At 46.3% G+C, this 15,719-nt stretch overlaps 1 protein-coding gene across 1 annotated transcript in view; it reads left to right on the top strand.

Annotated features, from left to right (window-relative positions):
- Nucleotides 1–15,719, top strand: part of plxna1a (plexin A1a) — a 463,752-nt gene that overhangs the window by 407,163 nt on the left and 40,870 nt on the right. The window contains 2 exon segments of the mRNA XM_056274696.1: nt 7,989–8,223; nt 14,594–14,736. Coding sequence (XP_056130671.1) covers nt 7,989–8,223; nt 14,594–14,736 — 378 coding nt within the window.

Genomic DNA, 15,719 nt, shown 5'->3' on the forward strand with positions numbered 1-15,719 from the left:
CCTCTTCACTGTAGATGTTGACACTGGTGTTTTGCGGGTACTATTTAATGAAGATGCCAGTTGGGGACCTGTGAGGTGTCTGTTTCTCAAACTAGAGACTCTAATGTACTTATCTTCTTGCTCAGTTGTGCAACGCGGCCTCCCACTTCTTTTTCTACTCTGGTTAGAGCCTGTTTGTGCTGTCCTCTGAAGGGAGTAGTACACACCGGTGTAGGAAATCTTCAATTTCTTAGCAATTTCTCGCATGGAATAGCCTTCATTTCTAAGAACAAGAATAGACTGTCGAGTTTCAGATGAAAGTTCTCTTTTTCTGGCCATTTTGAGTGTTTAATTGACCCCACAAATGTGATGCTCCAGAAACTCAATCTGCTCAAAGGAAGGTCAGTTTTGTAGCTTCTGTAACGAGCTAAACTGTTTTTGGATGTGTGAACATGATTGCACAAGGGTTTTCTAATCATCAATTAGCCTTCTGAGCCAATGAGCAAACACATTGTACCATTAGAACACTGGAGTGATAGTTGCTTGAAATGGGCCTCTATACACCTATGTAGATATTGCACCAAAAACCAGACATTTGCAGCTAGAATAGTCATTTAGCACATTAGCAATGTATAGAGTGTATTTATTTAAAGTTAAGACTAGTTTAAAGTTATCTTCATTGAACAGTACAGTGCTTTTCCTTCAAAAATATGGACATTTCAATGTGATCCCAAACTTTTGAACGGTAGTGTATATGACTGACATAGGTGGTCCCAATAGTAAGGTTGTTGAGCACATTGAGATGCATGGGTCAATTAAGTTTTGTGTTGATCTGACTTATGCTGTGGGAATTACGCATGACCCTTTGTTATAGCGCCACCATCTGGCTGACATAGGTGATTTGTGGTGCCTGAGTAGTGGGGGGGCCATAGGAATCCACGTACCAAAGTTGGTTGGTCTAGGACTTACGGTTGCTGAGCCTCACACACTTTTAGCGGAGAAAAATAATAATAATCCTAACAAATACAATAGGGTTCCACCAGCTTCGCTGCTTGGACCCCTAAAAATGTGTTTAGGGGCGTCCGGGTAGCGTAGCGGTCTGTCATGGACTGGCGGCCTGTCCAGGGTGTCTCCCCGCCTGCCGCCCAATGACTGCTGGGACAGGCTCCAGCATCCCGTGACCCCGACTGGAATAAGCGGCTTGGCTAATGGATGGACGGGTAGCGTGGCAGTCTATTCCATTGCCTACCAACACAGAGCTCTCCGGTTCGAATCCCCGTGTTGCCTCCGGCTTGGTCGGGCCACCCTACAGACACGATTGGCCGTGTCTGCGGGTGGGAAGCTGGCTGTGGGTATGTGTCCTGGTCGCTGCATTAGCGCATCCTCTGGTCATTCGGGGGCGCCTGTTCAGGGGGGATGGGGAACCGGGGGGATTAGCGTAATCCTCCCACGTGCTACATCCCCCTGGTGAAACTCCTCACCGTCAGGTGAAAAGAAATGGCTGGCGACTCCACATATATCAGAGGAGGCATGTGGCAGTTTGCAGCCCTCCTCGGATTGGCAGAGGGGGTGGAGCAGCGACCGGGACAACTCAGAGAGTGGGGTAGTTGGCCAAGTGCAACTGGGGAGAAAAAAAAGGGGGGGGGGGTCCCAAAAATAAATAAATAAATAAATACATACATACATACATACATACATACATACATACATACATAATAAAGTAGAGCAGCACACACTTTATTTCACATGTTATGACAGCTGCGTTAGTGCTAGTTGGTTGGCACGGGCCAAGCATGGCTCTCGCAGGCCCTGTGGGCCGCTTATTAAGCTTCAGGGGTCTGATGTGTGTGTTCTCATGACTGAAAGACAAATAGATTTATGAAATTTGTCCTTGGGGTGATGACTAACAATGTACGAAAACCAGAGTTGGCCGGGCGTCCCGACAGACACAATTGGCCATGTCTGCGGGTGGGAAGTCGGATGTGGGTATGTGTTCAGGTCACTGCACTAGCGCCTCCTCTGGTCGGTTGGGGCGTTTGTTCAGGGGGGAGGGGAAAACTGGGGGGAATAGCGTGATCCTCCCACGTGCTAAGTCCCCCTGGCGAAATTCCTTATCGTCAGGTGAAAAGAGGCGGCTGGCGATGTATCGGAGGAGGCATGTGGTAGTCTGCAGCCCTCCCCGGATCTTATGTGGTGAATAAATCTCCCTCGCTAACCACTGGTTAGCGTGGCCTGAGTTGTGTGGGATAATGGAGTGCTGTTAGCATGCTCTGTAGACACTGCAAGCTAGCCAGCATCCTACTTGTGCAGCAGTCTCCCCACCAGCCCTGCATATCCTCTCACACACCTTCGCCTCCTTTAGACTGGCTGGCATAGGAAGGAGATGCCAGCGTTTACCGCTGTGGAATGGGCCTCATCTGTTGCACGGCTCTCGAGCACACAGACGTGGACACAGATGGTAGATGAGGACGCAACAGCCTGTTTATTAAAACCACAAAGACTAAAAAAAACACCAGATAAAATTGTTACAAAGACTTAAAACTGACAGAAAATATCGCTGTAAAGCTCTCTGAGGCAGTTTTGTAATTTGTGATAATGGGCTATACAAACAAAATTGACTTGACTTGACATCCATTAATTCGAATTTGGGGGGGGGGGCGATCGCTACTTTTTTGTTGGGGTGCAGCTGCGTTATAACCCGTGTCGAGCTGTTTAGGCTGACTCGAGACAGGTGCGACCGCACCCCATTCTGCCAAACCCTCAGCTTTCTTTTCTTAGGGCCCTGACACACCAGGCCGATAGTGTCCGGCCGTCGGTGAGCGTCTGTGACCCTAGTTTTTGCCGTTTGTCCCGCACTAGTTGGACCCCTGTTGGTAGCTTTTCGACCGATTCAGCGTGTTGAATCGGCGGAGCCCGTCGGTGGGAGAGGTCACTCTGATTGGCTGTTCAGCTTAGCGAATCAGTGCTAAGCTAGCGGATCAGGGCCGTCGGCTGTAGTCTTCTCGGTGTGTTCAAGTGAGCCCAGTATCACGCCAAAGTGTGTAATACACCCGCCGGTCCAACTGTCAGTGTCATGGTTTGCCTCCGCTCAGGCGTGAAAAGTACACGCGTGTATGAAGGTGCAGTGCCAGCAAGGGGTGATGATTAACTCAATGCCAGCAGGTCCCCACGGAGGAAAAGAAGCATACAGCCTTTTCCAAAATCCCTCCCCTAACCCTAACCCAACGCTAACCATAACCCTAATCCTAACCCAACCGCAACCCCAACCCTAATCCTAACCATAACCCTAACCCAAACCTGCCTTCACCTCTTAATCATCGCCCCCTGCTGGCACTGCATCTTCATACACGCGTGTACTTTTCATGCCTGAGCGGAGGCAAACCGTGACACTGACACGTTGGACCGGCGGGTGTATTACACACTTTGGTGTGATACTGGGTTGGTTCAAGTGCTACTTTCTGGCCCGGATGGCAGGCGACGTGAGGTGACGCAACAGTCGGCCTTGGTCGCCGCTAGTCGGTGTTGTGTGTCTGGGCCCTTACTGTCCTCTGCCATTGGTGTTGATGCTGCGGCTTGATTGCGCGGTGGCACTTAGCCACACCCTGAGAGCTGGCACCAAGCTTCACCGGTGACCCGTATTACAGGCCTACGCCCCATGCAGACGTGAAAAGCATTGTGGGATTTAGGCATATATACACAACACTGCGGACAGAAGTTGACTCATAATGTAAAATACAGCCTATGTATTTTGTGTAAGTACTGTAGAATGGAAAAAGTGGGTATTACAACGTTAACGTTGAGGTAGGCTAACAAGAACTTCACGTGCATAATCACACCTCATTTGAATCATTTATCAGCCCCCTAATGGATACCTTGGTTTGACTTATTGCAGCGCTGTGTGTGTATGTGTGTGTGTGTGTGTGTGTTTGTTTTGTAAGACATTCTGTGCTTATGTAAATGCAGTTAGTCGGAGAAACTATTACACATGTTTGACTTCCAATAATTACTGCGGCTCCTTGGGGGGAGATCCTTTTTAAATGCTGGTGATTGCTTTTTATGATTACTTGTGTGTGTTTACGTGCGTGCATGCTTTTGACTGCTTTGTGTATCCATCTGAACATATGTGTTGTTTTGTGTGTGTGTGTGTGTGTCTGTGTGTGTGTGTGTGTGTGTGTGTGTGTGTCGGTATGAATTGTGTAGGTCTGTTGTATCTTTTCCCCCTATTTCCTCTGCACTGCTTCACTTCTTTCTGCACATGTGCACTCATGTCTGCCCCCCGTCAGTCGTCCGTTGTTTGTCTGTGGCTTCGTATCTGCAGTGAATTGTGAAATGCTCTCGGTTTGAAGACAGTGTTTAAAGAAACACATACGTCCATAACCGTCGTTGAAAACAAAAGTAGTACGTGCACAGTAGTCCACTTAAACACGAAGAACCGAGAGCCATCCATTGTAGTATTTTTTTTAATATATTTTATTTTCAGTTTTTCGGTTTTATATTCAAGACACACAAGATAAACAAAACAAAACAAAAAATAACAGACAAAAAAAACAAAAATAACAAAAAGGAGAAAAAAAGCTGCCAGACATATATAGATATATAATAAAACAGACATATATAGATATATAATATAACAGACATATATAGATATATAATATAACAGACATATATAGGTATATAATATAACAGACATATAGGTATACATATAGGTATATAATATAACAGACATATATAGATATAATATAACAGACATATATAGGTATATAATATAACAGACATATATAGGTATACGTATAGGTATATAATATAACAGACATATATAGATATATAATATAACAGACCTGTATAGGTATATAATATAACTTTGTTCACAGCAGTTTTCAAGAAATTACACAGGTATTACAAGAGTACAGATAAAAGGTAAAGAGTTTGTATCATTTCATTTTATTTTATTTATTTTTTCCCTTTTTTTTTCTCTCCAATTGCATCCGGCCAATCACCCCACTCATCCAAGCCATCCCGGTCGCTGCTCCACCCCCTCTGCTGATCCGGGGAGGGCTGCAGACTACCACATGCCTCCTCCCATACATGTGGAGTCGCCAGCCGCTTCTTTTCACCTGACAGTGAGGAGTTTCACTAGGGGGACGTAGCGCGTGGGAGGATCACGCTATTCCCCCCAGAGGGGGCGCTAGTGCAACGACCGGGAAGCATACCCACCTCCGGCTTCCCACCTGCAGACACGGCCGATTGTGTGTGTAGGGATGCCCGACCAAGCCGGAGGTAATGTGGGGATTCGAACCGGCGATCCCCGTGTCGGTAGGCAGCGGAATAGACCGCTATGCCACCCAGACTCCCTGTATTTATATTTTTAAACTGTGTAACCCCACTAGTAATGATACCAATACGCAGATAATACACAACAGCAAAGCTATAAAAAAAGCAACACAGCAGAGCTATAAAAAGGTTTAGCTGCGTAAAATCTGTCAGCAACAGAAAGGAGGCAGGTGTGCTTGCCTCACATATTCAGTAGACTCAGCAGAGGAAGTGGGGCCCTGTCACAGCAAGCGTTCCAAGCTCTCCTAAAACCTTCTCAAGCCAAATGCTTGTCAAGGGTGTTGCGGTAATAAACAGCTATCAAACAAAGTAGTAGAAAGACAGTTGATGAAATATAAGGATTAGCTAGAGGAGTGCCCTCAGTAGAGTCTCCTCTTCTCCAGGGTTCAGGCTCAGAGGAGACAAACCAGCTCAGGAGTTAGCCCTCAGCTGCGGTATAAAACAAGTTTTTAAAGGTTTTGAATCAACTCAACCATGAGAGGTCCTTGATCATGCAGTCACAACTGTGCAGAAAGGGTAGCGTGGCAGTCTATTCCGTTGCCTAGCAACACGGGGATCGCTGGTTCAAATCCCCGTTTTACCTCCAGCTTGGTCAGGCATCCCTACAGATACAATTGGTCGTGTCTGTGGGTGGGAAGCCGGATGTGGGTATGTGTCCCGGTCGCTGCACTAGCATCTCCTCTGGTCGGTCGGGGGCGCAGGTCGGGGGGCTGGGGGGGATAGTGTGATCCTCCTACGCGCTACATCCCCCTGGCAAAACCCCTCACTGTGAGGGGAAAAGAAGCGGCTAGCGACTCCACATGTATCGCAGGAGGCATGTGGTAGTCTGCAGCCCTCCCCGGATCGGCAGAGGGGGTGGAGAAGCAACCAGGGCGGTTCAGAAGAGTGGGGTAATTGGCTCGATACAATTAGGGAGAAAAAGTTGGGGAAAAAAACTGTGCACAAACATTACTAGGCTGACAGGCCCAGCAGTATGTGAGATTAGCAGCAGACAGATACACGCAAACACACACACACACACACACACACACACACACACACACACACACACGGACAGAAAACCCAGTGTTTTTCCTGCCATTATAAGGCTTTTGCACTGCGCCGGCCTAAGTCGATTGAACGGGAAATATGGGAAAAAAAGTTTTTAATATGCAGCGCTCAAGCTAAAAAATCTACCTAATAAAAACATGTTGCCTGTCAGTCTGTGGATGTGCAGCCTCCTAGATGGACCCTCACACAAATGCAGCCAAGTCTAATATGAACTTGCACTTTCCAACTAGAAAAGTTTGGTAACACTTTATTTTAGGGGGTCGGAAACTACCTAGTAATTTTCTAGTAATAAGGTGGTAGTTTTTACAGGTAATTTTACAGGTAACCCTAACCCTGACCCTAACCCTAACCTAAATTACAAGGTAATTTCAACCTTATTTCTAAGAATTAAGTGATAATTACCACCTTATTACAAGGAAATTACTGGGTAATTTCTGACCCCCTAAAAATAAAGTGTAACCAAAAGTTTTGCTAAGCGACCAGATTGGTTTCACCCGAACCCCGTCTTTATTGTCATAATACGACAAAGCTGGGTAAACCGATTACACTGGCACATACATACGTGACTCAAATCTACACTTGATGGGCAGCAACAAGAATTAAGCAACACTTCCTGTTTTGACTGCAACCTAGAGGAAGTTGTTCCTTTATAACTTCGGCCTTTTTCGGATCATCAAAATTCTTCTGATATCTTTGGATATTGTCGCTGCTGATCAGAATCAACCATGCGCATGCACGTGCGCTGTTCCCTTAGATTGGGCAGCGGCCGAGAGCAGCGTTGGGCGAGTGAGCTAGAGAGTGAAACAAACTGTTTTTTTTTTTATATATATAAATTTATTTCTGATTTTTCCTTTTTTTTCTCCCAATTTAGTGGCCAATTGATCCCTATTTTAATTCAAACACCCACCCTCGTATTGCATGCGTTCGCCAACTGCATCTCTCCGGCCGGCAGTCTCGAAGGAAAGCGCCTCCCCACTTTCGTGACAAGGCGAATCCAAGCCGAACCACTGTTTTTCCGACACACACAGAGACGCATTCACATGACGAACACAAGCCGACTCCGCCCCCCTCCCGAAGACAGCGTTGCCAATGATTGCTGCTTCGTCGAGTCCGGCCATAGTCGGATCTGACGAGACCGGGGCGCGAACCCAAGTCCCCAGTGGGCAACTGCATCGACACCAAGCCGATGCTTAGACCGCTACGCCACCGCGGACCCAAACAAACTGTTTTTGAAGGTTTTTAATCACTGCAGCCTCGAGAGGTTCTTCATCATACAGTCATAACTGTGCACAAAGTAAATTAGGCTGATAGGCCTGGTAGTTTGCGAGATTAGTTGCAGACACACACACACACACACACACACACACACACACATGAACGACCAAAGACATAATCCCCCCCAGGAAGGATACCTTGGAGGGCATAACAACACTGAAAGAATAGAAAAGATACATAATTAAAATTTATGTAGCGAAGACGGAAACAAAATTGGGCTAAAAAAAGGCCATCACTTGGCACATTCAACAAATGATCGAATCTGCTCTCAAACAACCTGTTGCCAGTAACCCCAGGCTCTGCATTGAAGCTATAAAGTGTGTGTATTTGTGCGTGTGTGTATGTGCGTTCAGATTCGCGCCGGAGGATTTGAGTACTCCCCCGGGACTCTCCAGATCTACTCAGACAGTCTGCTGACACTCCCAGCCATCATCGGCATCGGAGGGGGCGGCGGCCTGCTCCTTCTGGTCATCATCGCCGTGCTAATAGCCTATAAGAGGAAGTCCAGAGACGCCGACCGCACCTTGAAGCGCCTGCAGCTCCAGATGGACAACCTGGAGTCTAGAGTGGCCCTGGAGTGTAAAGAAGGTATGGAACAAACTCTGCATTTACTGCCGTTTTGATTTGTTTTCCCAAAAATGTATTTTTTTTTTTTTTTTTTTTTTTTTAGAAAACCATCATCTTATAAAACATTCTTGCCTTTTTTCCCCCCAAAATGGACAGAATTTAAGTCTTCATTCCTTGCTATGGGTTGGGCCAATTAGAACTGAAAATCTAAGCCTGGTGGCCATGCTCTGCCTATTGAGGTTGACAGGACTACTTCCTGTGAACTATAAATGCCAATACTGATCATTCGTCGCTGTCCTCACTACCGTGGAGTCATAAGCATCTTCAGAGGACTTCCGGACGTACAGATCTCCATCATACACCAACACTCCATGTATACCAGGGATAGGCAACATGGTCCAGAAAGGGCCGGTGTGGGTGCAGGTCTTTGTTCCAACCAAGCAGTTACACACCTGATTCTATTAGTCAACCAATAGTCTTTGCTAAGGACCTTGATTTGTAGACTCAGGTGTGTTACTGCTTGGTTGGAACAAAGACCTGCACCCACACCAGACCTTTCTGGACCGTGTTGCCTATCCCTTGATGTATACTATCGAAACGGTTTGCACAGATTTATCAGCTTCTTCTCCATGATTTAAGGGTCTATATTACTGCTCCTCAGAAATACGTCCCACAGACTGGTCTGCCTGTGGGCATCCATTATCTCGTGTTTTTATGAGTCTGCATACATGTTTGGCTGTGTGTGTTGTGCTTTTAGAGCACACAAGTGTTGAGTGTCAGCATACCTAAGTGTGTCTGTGTGTCTTTCTGCCGCTCCCTGACTACCTGCGGAGGACCGGTGGTTGACTAACTGGCTGGTTATCTGTGTCCATCCGTCCTGCAGCTCACTGTCACATCAGTCTACCCACACCACAGCGGAGAGGGAAGAGAAAAAGAGATTCGCACAGAGAGGGAGGTGGCAGAGGCAGAAGTGGGAATGAGAGCGACAGATGGGAGAGAGATAGAGGATGGAGTGATAACAGAAAGCAGGAGAGAGAGGTCATGTGAGGTCAGGAGAAGATTGTTTGCTGAAGGAAAGAGTAATGAGAGAAGTAGAGAGTTGTATAGCGGCCAGAGAGAGAGCGTGAAAGAGAGAGATGACAGAGTGAGAGAGGGAGAGCTTATGTAAACTCGGTGGTAGTGGAGGAGCAAACTGGAGTCTGTTTTGAAGTCGTTAATTTTCTCGGTGACCCCGTTTGTTTACACCTGATGTAATGGCCAATCCCTGGCAGACCTGCACAGGGGCGGTACGACTTCACAGTTTGACTCGACACGCTCATGACACAATGTCACGGCCTTATCAGATACTGAGTGTCAGCTGTCAAGTCAGAAACCACAGTCAGTGCCGGGCTCAAACAGTACAGCTCGCCAAGTGCTCAAGAGATGTCTGACATTTTTTTTTTTTTTTTACATTTAGCTTCGGCACAGCAGCTCGACATATTTGGTCATCAAAAAGACTACAATAGTTTGGCAGACCCGTTTAGTATGTCATGCAGTTTCTACGTCCACATTTCTTTGGTGGTGATAATTTCCCAGTGACTTGTAAGAAGAAGGATACTCACCAAGGAACACTTAATACGCCCCAGAAGGAACGGCCTAATTTTCATTAATAAATACATCTGAATTACAAAGTGTGTGGTGTGTTGAAGTGTTGGCACCTGTCAACTGAAAACTGGTGATCTTTTATCCTCGAAAATATAATTATGTGTTTCAACTGGGGGCGGCGCGGTGGCGCAGTGGCTAGCGCAGTCGCCTCACAGCAAAAAGGTCCTGGGTTCGAGCTCCGGACTAGTCCAACCTTGGGGGTTGTCCCGGGTCGTCCTCTGTGTGGAGTTTGCATGTTCTCCCTGTGTCTGCGTGGGTTTCCTCCAGGTGCTCCGGTTTCCTCCCACAGTCCAAAGACATGTAGGTCAGGTGAATCGGCCTTACTGAATTGTCCCTAGATGTGAATGTGTGTGTGTGTGTGTGTGTGTGTGTGTGTGTGTGTGTGTGTGTGTGTGTGTGTGTGTGTGTGTGTGTATATACACACAGAGTGTTGTGATGCGTCTAGTGCAGCAGTGTGTAGTTGGAGGGAAGGTGCACGTGTTCTTCCAACCCGCTTGTGTCCTTCCTGCCCTTAGCTTGCTGCCGCTGGCTAGCCTTTGTGGCGAATAGGGAAGCATCCTAGCGTGTAACCCTTCCCTTGCTAGTACATAGCCTCTCCTTCACCAAGACTCCTGCCAGGCCTCCCCGTGGCCACACATGGTAACTGGGGTCTTGCGGCCCCAGGCTAACTTGGCAGGGGATCTCGGAGCAGCAGTGGGCCCCAGAGATATGGTGTGCAGGCCCACCCTGGTGGACACACCCTGGCACCTATCAACCACTGCCCCGCTGCCTTGTGGGTGAGTCTGGAAGACATAAGGCTAAGGGAGCTTACCCCAACAGAAAAGCAAGCTGTGGCGGCACGCTTCGAGGCGGTTTCCGAAAAACTGGATTTCCGGCAGCCCCCTGCAGTTGTGTGGAGGTGCCGGTCGTCTAGGGATCCCCCTTGCCATCGGAACCATCTCCTCTACAATCAAGTCATGTGGCGTTGGGAGAAGCGCACCCCCCATGCCACTTTAAAAACCATCTCTGCGCAGGTATCTTCTGCTATCTGAGTCCTCAAAGGACCCACAAATAGAAGAAGATGGTCATCATCGGGCACGATGGACAACCAGCAAGCAAGCAAGTGTGTGTGTGTGTGTGTGGGCGGGCCCTGTGATGATCTGACTGCTGGGATGGGCTCCAGCATCCCACCACCCTGAGTAAGGATAAGTGGTTTGGATAATGGATGAATGTTTCAACTGGTTACCATCTTTTATTTGGCTAGGTCGTGTCCCTGTGAAATTGGTGGATTTTACCATTTTAGTGCTTCGAAAGCGGTAGTGTTCTTTCCTAGTTTGAAATACTCTAGTATTGATTTCCTATTCAATCTCAGAAGACAAAAGAAAGTACAAAAAAAAACAACAACTAGAAATCTAGAGCGAGCATCCTAGCTCCTCCCTTGAGGGGAATCTATATGTGAGCCAATGAAATAAAAGTGTCTGCTTTTCCAAGAAGTGAAGCATATCCCCTTGTGCCCGCCCCCTGCCCTGCCCAACCTGCTGTACACCCATCTGCCCAGTGGACGCCAGGCAGTGTGAAGAGACAGTGGAACAGATGAATGGGAGTTAGAATCAGCTATGTGTGAGGATGGGAGTGACAGAGTGTGTGTGTGTGTGTGTGTGTGTGTGTGTGTGTGGCAGGGGGGTAGCATGCATCTGCGGCTCTTTATATGCTATATGAGGAGATGGAAAAGCGTTTGGTTCAGTCATCCATTAGAGGCGGACATCACAGAAGAGACTGTCATCCAAACAAACACAATACCAGTCATGGATAATTAGCCACGCGTTAGAAACCACAACTGCTGAATGGCAAATGTCAAAGGTTCTCTGCTCCAGGGAGGTAATGTAGACGTTAAGGAAACGCTCTACGCCTCGGTAGACAAATAAATCAAATGCGGACGTCCACCAAGTTCAGCGGTAAAGACTGGCATAGATACTGCCGAGCTACAGAGCTGAAAACATGCGTATTTTTTAATATTTTAAACCTACGGCAACACCGTAGTCAATTTTTCAAGTCAATTTTATTCGTGTAGGCCAATATCACAAACTACAGGAGGCTTTTCAGTACCGTTACCATGCTAGCAATATAGAATCAAAGATTACCATCCAAATCATGTCATTATCGATGATTGGTAAACCACATTTTTGAGAGGAAACTAAATTTTCTCGAGTCTCTTATCTGTAGTGACTTAAATATTTTGCTGTCAGCAGACTGTAAAACGAGTTGATTAATAGACTTGTGGCATCACGACATTAATGGCACCTGTACATCCTATATTGGATGCATCAATGTGTAACATTTGTATCTTTACATAGAATGATGTTACAATGTTAACTTTTGATACTGTATTTGTATGTCGTTAAGGTTCATTGCAATTTTACAGACAAAGATGGAACAAGAGGGATGGAGAGATGAATGAGAGCGGGGATTAGATGTGTGGAGGAGATTTGACTTTTTTAACAATTTTCCATTTTTTCTCCGTTTATCTTTTGTTCTTCCTCTTCTCCTCTCATCTTCTCTGCTCTTCTGCTCTCGCTCTCCTCATCTCCGCCCCAGCTCTCTTGCGAACGAAACAGTCCAATAACAGCTGGGGGAAATTATGCATGAAAACTCATCCGTCGCTCTCTTAATAATTATCCACTCATGCAATGAATTGACTTTCCTTTCCAGGAACTTTGCTGTCTCTTGGTTCTGCTTTTCTCTCCCCTAGCTAGCTTCCCTCTTCTCTAATGTTTAAGGTCTTTTTTGACAAGGAAAGATTAAATTCATTGGCAGTTCCTACACTGCTGGGAAGCAACGTGCTTCTAAGCAACTGACTCGCGTACTTCGTTTATGTCTTTATCAGTCGATGACAAGTTGCAGATGCTTGTTAGAGTCGTCCCAGTAATTGATTATGTCTAAATGTTTATAAAATGCATAAAATCTAGATTATCTGTGAAGACATTTCTGATTCCAGAAGGGTGAATCTTTGTGTTGTGTCTCTCTGTCTTATCGCTATGCTGTGCATCTCATATATATATATGGCAACACGGTAGCGCAGTGGTTAGTTAGCATGGTAACCTCACAGCAAGAAGGTCCTGGGTTCGAGCCCAGGGGTATTCCAACCTTGGTGGGTCGTCCTCTGTGTGGAGTTTGCATGTTCTCCCCATGTCTGTGTGGGTTTCCTCCGGGGGCTCCGGTTTCCTCTCACAGTCCAAAGACATGTAAGTCGGGTGAATTGGCCGCACTAAATTGCCCCTAGGTATGAATGGGTGTGTGTGTGTGTGTGTGTGTGGGGGGGGGGGCTGTGATGGCCTGGCAGCCTGTGCAGGGTGTCTCCGGGCACTGCGGTCCCTGGGTGCTGCAGGGCGGCTGCCCACTGCTCCTAGCTACACAGCTAGGATGGGTTAAATGCCCCACGGGGATCAATAAAGTAATTAGATTAAAACTTTTTTTTTTTTTCGTGAGGGTATGGACTGAGACTGAACAGGGTGCTGTTATTCATGGAAGCTTTACTATGCTGACTGCAATGATTCCCACAGTTGTGATGAGCTGGCTGGTTGTGGATCTCCACTCCCGATACCTGTTTCCATTGTTTCTAAAGAATGGTTTATTGGATTGAGATCTGGAGATTGTGCAGGCCTAATGCATTAAGTTGAATTTACTGTCATGTTCACGGAGCCATTGCTGGACTATCTTAGCCTTGTGGCATGAGGTGTTATCCTGCTGAAAGAAAAATCAATTCACAGACTGATACACTGTTGCCATGAATGGATTCACCAGATTAGGAAAAATGTTGCAGCGGTCTACAGCATTCAAACTATGCTCCACTTTTGTCAAGGGACCAAACGTGTCATGAAAACACACCTCGCACCATTAGCCTGCAGCGTTGACACATTATGTAATGGAAGCATGGACTCGTGGTTCTGCCAACAACCTAGTCCTGCAGTCAGTGGAAAAAAGCAGGGACTGATATTTGTCGGACCACATCATTTCTCCCATTCTTCCTCGGTTTTAGCCCACTGCACACTCGCAGATTCTTGTCCTTTGCTGAAAGAAGTGGAACGGCATATATTTGGCCTCCATACACGATGTGTGTCAAGGCGCGGTGTAATCTGTCTTTGGCCCGTATTTCAGTGAGCACTTTACTGCCACTGGCCTTACTATTGATTATACTGGGTCCTTTGGGTAGTGGACCGTTTCTGGTACACACTCAGGACACTTCAGCTTGGAAAAAAAACAGCAGCTTTGCAATTCTTGAAGCACTCAAGCCAGTGTGCCTGGTACCTGCTATCATAACTTTTATAAATATATGTTTTTGTTATTTGTCAATTCTCCCTCACATACACATCGATGTTTCAATTGCCCCAAGCCTTAAAAAAACCCTCTAACCTGTCTCCTCTTCATCCACACTGATTGAAGAGGATTTTACTACTAGTACTAAAAGTGAAACAACAGAAACTAAATAGAGAGCAGAGCTGTTGCCTAGAATCGATTGTTCAGTCTATTTTAAAGGTGATGGCACCACTGTTTTATTTATACTCCCATATATGTGTACACATTTCTGACTAGAACTTGGTTTATCCCTATTTTTCTACGCTTTCGTCAGTCTGCCTCCCGTTTGTAAAAAAGACTTTACTTAGCTTTCACTATGTGTGTTAAAACCAAACTCACCTTAAATTGAACAAAATCATCACACTTAGTATCTCTGGATTTAATTTCTGTCCGCCTTCCTCCCTGTGTCCGCTAGCGTTTGCCGAGCTCCAGACGGACATCCACGAGCTGACCCAGGAGCTGGATGGAGCAGGGATCCCGTTCCTGGACTACCGGACCTACGCCATGAGGGTCCTCTTCCCTGGCATCGAGGATCATCCCGTGCTCAAGGAGATGGAGGTACGGGTCAGTACATCACCGACTGAAACGAAACCGGCAACTAAGAACTAACAGTGACTAGATGAGTACAACGTTAAGAAGTAGTACTAATAAATTAACAACAGAACTAGAAACGTAACAGCTTACACTTACAGCCGGGCTGAGAATTAGAACCTTCAAGTGGTTATCAGCGGTTTTAATTTAGAACACTTTTTATAATATTCGATCAAAGTCTTTTTACATCCCGACAGCTATCAAGTAAAGTAGACGCACTGAGAAAAAAAAATCCAGTCTTTGTGGCCGCCCGTAGGCTTTGTAAATGGAGACGGAACATTTTCTCTGTACCCACTCCTTATCAGCCAATCAGCAGGGCTCTTTGCAAGCCGGCATCTCCATTGATCCCTGCTCACTGTCAATCAGTCTGCACGCTCACAAAGCTCTTGAACAGAAGTGAGGACGGGGGGGGATTCTTTTGCTAAATTCCACCCAAGATCGCTCAGCCCCAATTTAATTGTCAAGAATGCCTCATCTAGTATTATTAATTTGGAACGCAGATGTACAAATTACTCCTGCCATGGGTATTGAAATACTTGTCAAATGCGTAGAATGGCAACAAGAAAGTGTTGTTGGTAAGACGATTTGGAAAAGTTGTCGTACCGGCATTCACTTGGCCTTCAAAGAATTTCTGTTCTCGTCACACATCCAACCTGCCATGTTGCCTTTGAGCAAGTCAGTGAATAAAGCAAAGGGAGAATTGCGTGTTTATATTATATATTTTATATTAGGGATGCTCGATATTGGATTTTTGCCGATCATTTCCAACTCACTTTGGGCAATTGCTGATACCAATATATGCACGTATTTCCCCCCCCCCACCTAATGCATCATGTCTGTCCTGTAGTAGACTGAACTGTAGTACAGTAGTCTACCTGTAGTACACTGAACTGTAGTAGAGTAGTCTACCTGTAGTAGACTGAACTGTAGTAGACTGAACTGTAGTAGAG

Source organism: Lampris incognitus, chromosome 2 (assembly GCF_029633865.1).
Source record: "Lampris incognitus isolate fLamInc1 chromosome 2, fLamInc1.hap2, whole genome shotgun sequence".
In the NCBI taxonomy this organism is placed as follows: Eukaryota; Metazoa; Chordata; class Actinopteri; order Lampriformes; family Lampridae; genus Lampris; species Lampris incognitus.